The following is a 4,828-nucleotide window of genomic DNA, read 5'->3' as shown; positions in this document are numbered from 1 at the left end:
CTAGGATGCTTGCAATCAATAAATTAGGAAAAATCATCATATTAACTTATAACAGGGTGTTCGACCAATTTCCAGATGCTTTGGCTTATGCATTGTGATCACACATGCATTGGGTATGACGTTAAACTGCATCCAGCCCTGCAAGCGGTCCTCCAATTCGCAGGAAAAAAATGTATTTGTGCTAAATACAGTACAGTTCGTATCTGCGCTGGATATCACCGGCAGGCCACGAGCCTTGTAGGCGGAGCCTGCATGTCCGTTATAGCCGAACAAAACTACAGCTAAAAGCGGCCTTGGGGACCAAATTGTTTGTCCATTATAAGCGAGTCCACTATAACGGGATTATACTGTATAGTGAGTGTATATAATATATACTGTACAATATAATGGATAAGGAGAAGGCAAAACAGCAAACTGCTTTTCTTCAAAATTATTTTGATATATAACCTCATGTGTTGGTATAATTACTTATGTTGCTGTAAAACTATTATTATATAAAGTATAATAGCACAATTAAGCATTTCAACACATTCCTGAACAGTCACTCCAGTATTTGCAGCAACCATCAAATATACCCATGTACTTGTTAACTAAGCGACTAGCATGCCTTGTCTGGCTAATCAGTACCTCATCAGGCTATTTAACTAATTAAGTAAATTAAGCTAGCTGGTGGGGGGATTTAACAAAAACATGGAGAGGTTTTGGAAGTGAAGCAATCTTCTTCTAGTCATTCAACAAGGTATCAGTAACTTTTTGGAGAACATAAGAAATAATGTCATTAATGTTCACTAGCATATATACTAATGTTAAAATCTTTTTTTTGCGAGAAAATATATATTTGCTACTCTGATAAATAGTGCTAAACAGCCCAGGTCTCCATCTGGCTATCCTGCGTTAAGGTCACAGTTCATTCCTGGACCAGGAATCTAGGTCATAGTAGATCTTTCTGCCCGGCAGGTGTTCATGTATCTTACATATTCTGCATAGCCTCTCCTGCCAATTGGTGTACATTTTAACATCATAGTCATGGTGCCAACGGAAATATGACCCATATCGCTCTTTGTCTGAGGCCAGCTGGTTCAGGAAATCAGCCAGTTCTTTAATGGAGTTGAAGTCGTCCACATGGATGAAGGAGTCTTTGGGAATGAAGGCCTCGTAGTTAGCTCGGGGTGGGCCCAGCACAACTGGCACACTGCCAGCTTGGAAAGAGTTTCTCCACAGCTTCTCTGTTATGTAGTCTCTATGCACCGAGTTCTCAAAGGCCAGGTAGAAGTAGCACCGAGAAATAGTGGGTAACAGCTGGTCAGAGTCTAGTGGCTTCTTAGCCCAGTGTCCATAAACCTCCACAGGGATCAGCTTCTTCAGACTCAGGTACACTTCAGTTCTCTTGTGGGTCGGCTGGTAGTTGCTGACCACCCAGCAGGCCAGCGTATGCTTAGCGGGGATAATATAATCACCTTCAGTGGTCCTGGGAACCAGCTCCCCATAGGGTGTGAAGATATCTGCATCACGCCGGTATGTCATGGTCCAGTTGAAGAAGCCCCCATAAGGTCTCAGGTCCCCATTATGGGATGGAGACTCCAAGGAGAGCCACACCCACTTTTGGGCTGCTGGACGAGGTTGGTCAAGGGGCAGCCTGGAGAAGCCTGTTTGTAGCTCCTTTTGGTGGAAGACCACCACGTCAGCCTGGTGATACAGACTGTGAATGTCCACCAGGTGGCAGCCAGGGACACCGTAATTCTTCCTACACACGTCCCCCTGCAGTTTGTAGGTGTGCCCAAAGGGCCAGTGCCACAGCAGAATGGTGATGTTGCTACGTCCAGCATCCTGCCTTCTGCTACTGCCCAAGCAGTGGTATATCACACTGGTACTGATGGCAAAGATCAGGAGGAGGACCAAGAAGACAGATGTTGTGTTCCTTCTCATAGGAACCATTGGTCACACCAGGGAACTGCAAGACACAGGAGAAGAACTGCAGCTTGGTCTTTGTAGTCGGCTTCAAAGAACTTATGCTGTAGGCAAGAGCAGTTCACGTTAAAATTGTTGGTCTTTCCTACAAAAAAAGTTAAGATATACAGAAGCTAGCTTCATTTATTAACAGTTTTACAATCATGTGGGTAATTGTAAAAAACAGGACATAAGACTCATCCCTGATAAGTAAACTTCTGGCACATTACTCACTCATATTAAGGGAGTATCTATACAATAAGGAAACAGAATACAATACAACCAGGACAAGTTCTGGTAAAATCCCATGACTGTGAGAGTAACTCTATTGATTGAATTAATAATGTATGCCTTTTCCCCATGACTTTCACTGAATTTTACTTGCATCAGTCCTCTTATCATATACTGTAGGTGGGGTTACTTTCTCGCTCACCTATAGTAGTGTTGCAATAGTATTGCACAAACGCCTCGCACTGCCATCTTGGTGCATGGTCAGTCATGGTACTCCGAGAATTTGAATGCAAGCAAGTGAAGACAAGTAGGGCTTTATTCTCACACCAATCATTTCAGTACACTGCTTACGGTGATGCAAAAATAATGTTATAGAAATGTAAAATAAATTAAACAAAATAAAAGCAAATGATGTAAAGAGAAAATGGATATTACTGGATTATCTCTTTTTTTCAAGCCTTGTGCAAATGAAAAGTGCCTAAAGTCTGCAAGTACAATTTATTTATTTATGGGTGGGTACATGAAATGCAGGGAAAAGTTTGGATGAATTATTTCAGTATATTCACTGGTCACTTGTGCTGATCTGGTTTGATCGCACATTAGTCTTAAATGTGGATTGAATATAGTTGCAATGGAATCCAATCGGGCACTTCTGGATCAAATTCTGAGGTCAGGACCGATTCCCAGCTAAACAAAAGCAGGAACAACCTGTATGCTCCTCAAATAAAATATTCAAATGTACATGTGAGATTTAGACTTGCCAGTTTTTATTTTCAGGTATTCTTTTCAGTCAGAAGTCGTTTTTTTTCTGTTAGAGACAGGTTGGTTTGGTTTTTAAGGAACTATATTATGTTATAATAAGTCCAATAAAAAGATTTTGGTATTCAGGCCTTTGACCTTTTCTTTAGTGATTTTCACAGTTTGTTTCAAGTGACTGCATTTGTAAATTTGTGTTTCATTTAGAGCTTTTTGAACATTTGGAAACATGGAAAGATACTATATATTATTTCATATGTCATTCATGTCGGTTTGATATTGAATGGGATTGAATTGTATTGCTAGCTTGTGAATTGGAATCGAATGGAATCGGGGCATCTGTTCCAATACCGAGCCTTATCAATAAGCATAAATGTAAAGTAAAATAGTGAAATTTTTTTAGGTTAAAATGCAAGCCTTGGTGAAACTATGTTGAAGGTTTTTCTCTGACGGAAAGGCAGCAACAGAATATATTCTTCTTTGTGCTTTTTAACATGTGTGACATGAACTGAATGACAGTGAGTGAAATTCAGTGAGTATCACTGTGCATACATTCTGTGACATTGATAAACCTGTGCTCTTACACTGCTTTCAATTTTGAATATGAGAAAACTTGATCAAAAAGCAGGTATGTCACTTTGCATGCTGTCTGTTTACCTATATTCATTTTTTAAGCAATGATGCCTACATTAAATTAGTTTTTCCAATAATATTTCAACACCAAGTAAGAGGAACACATTTACAAGGTGAAGTATACAGTTACATATACCACTTAAAATGAAGTTATTTGCAAACGTTTAGCAGCAGATTAAATGGTTAAAATTTCAAACAAATGAGTCAAAAGGGGAAAGCAGAGCGAAGGTGACTTGTGACTGACTGACTGCACAATGTGGCGATTCTTACTTGCCTGTGATATCTGTGCTTTCCTGGGTTTAGGGGTGCAAGCAAGCGAGGATGTCTCATCACAGTCCTGTTTCAGTTCGGGGTTCAAGTGTTTTCTGTCAGTGACTTTTCTGTCTCTTTCTCTGTCTCTCTGCTACCCATTTTTTCTCTCTCTCTTACTCTCTCTGCCCTCCCCCTCTCCCCTCAGCCCTCTTTCACACTGTCACACTATACTCATTTGACTATTCTGCCTGCCACCAGGGAAATTAACTTAAACATCATGACTCTATTCTACCGCACATATAGCCTGAACGTTCCCTGATGCAGGTACTGTTGGGCCGCTGTAGGTTAAACTGCAAAATCCGTATCATTCATGGAGAGCAAACGTCTGAATATGACATTGCCATATCTCTCGATGGAGCACAAATCCAGACTAGAAAATTCACAATCCCACTTGAGCTTCTCATAGCCCCTCTCCTCCACCTCTCCATGTGATGGTGGACTTTCCACCCATATTGGCACTTTATTATGCTATTGCACCGTAGCATAGAACCCTGTCAATCTTCGTCACATCCTGTTTTTCCTGTGCCTCAGTCGGTAAGCTCTCCCAGCAAGGAGGTTTATTGTGTCTCCACTTTTCCCACAAACTTACCATTAACATTTGCATAGATTTAATAAGTAAAAGATGTGTTTGATAGCTCAGTGGCCCTGAACTATTAAAGGACTGACACCTGTGGCTGTACCATCAGAACACCAGCCAACCCTCCATGTTGTTGACAATCTGATTCTCCTTCTTTTGACTTGAAAGACATCTTGAGCTTTTTTTGTCGGGCTGGGTCCAGTCATGTGACTGCGGGGGCCCTGGTTCCTCCACAAGCTACCTCAGCTCAGCGGTGGCTAAGATTACTTCCTTCACCGCTGTTCCTGTTTGTCGCATCTGTCGACAAACCAATGTCATGTGGACGGAGCTGATATAGTTGAGCGCTGTGCCCCCACCGGAACACAAAGGAGC

At 41.4% G+C, this 4,828-nt stretch overlaps 1 protein-coding gene across 2 annotated transcripts; it reads right to left on the bottom strand.

Annotated features, from left to right (window-relative positions):
* Nucleotides 1-284: 284 nt before the first annotated feature.
* On the bottom strand, nt 285-3,926 carry LOC111858751 (alpha-(1,3)-fucosyltransferase 7-like). Of its 2 annotated transcripts, none has more exons than XM_023840777.2 (2): nt 3,842-3,926; nt 285-2,012 (listed from the first exon to the last, which is right to left on the bottom strand). In XM_023840777.2, exon 2 carries the CDS (start codon nt 1,933-1,935, stop codon nt 901-903), a length of 1,035 nt encoding a protein of 344 aa, XP_023696545.2. In that variant the 5' UTR covers nt 1,936-2,012; nt 3,842-3,926; the 3' UTR covers nt 285-900. The 2 variants fall into 2 exon arrangements, with proteins under 2 accessions (XP_023696545.2, XP_023696546.2); XM_023840778.2 differs by having other exon boundaries at nt 2,381-3,913.
* Between the last annotated feature and the right edge of the window lie 902 nt (nt 3,927-4,828).

The sequence above is a fragment of the Paramormyrops kingsleyae genome, chromosome 2, assembly GCF_048594095.1.
Source record: "Paramormyrops kingsleyae isolate MSU_618 chromosome 2, PKINGS_0.4, whole genome shotgun sequence".
Classification (NCBI taxonomy): Eukaryota; Metazoa; Chordata; class Actinopteri; order Osteoglossiformes; family Mormyridae; genus Paramormyrops; species Paramormyrops kingsleyae.
This window is presented reverse-complemented; position numbering and strand designations above follow the sequence as displayed.

What these genes read in the sequence shown, in the direction of transcription:
- LOC111858751 (XM_023840777.2), bottom strand. Translation starts at nt 1,935, where the DNA reads ATGGTTCCTATGAGAAGGAACACAACATCTGTCTTCTTGGTCCTCCTC.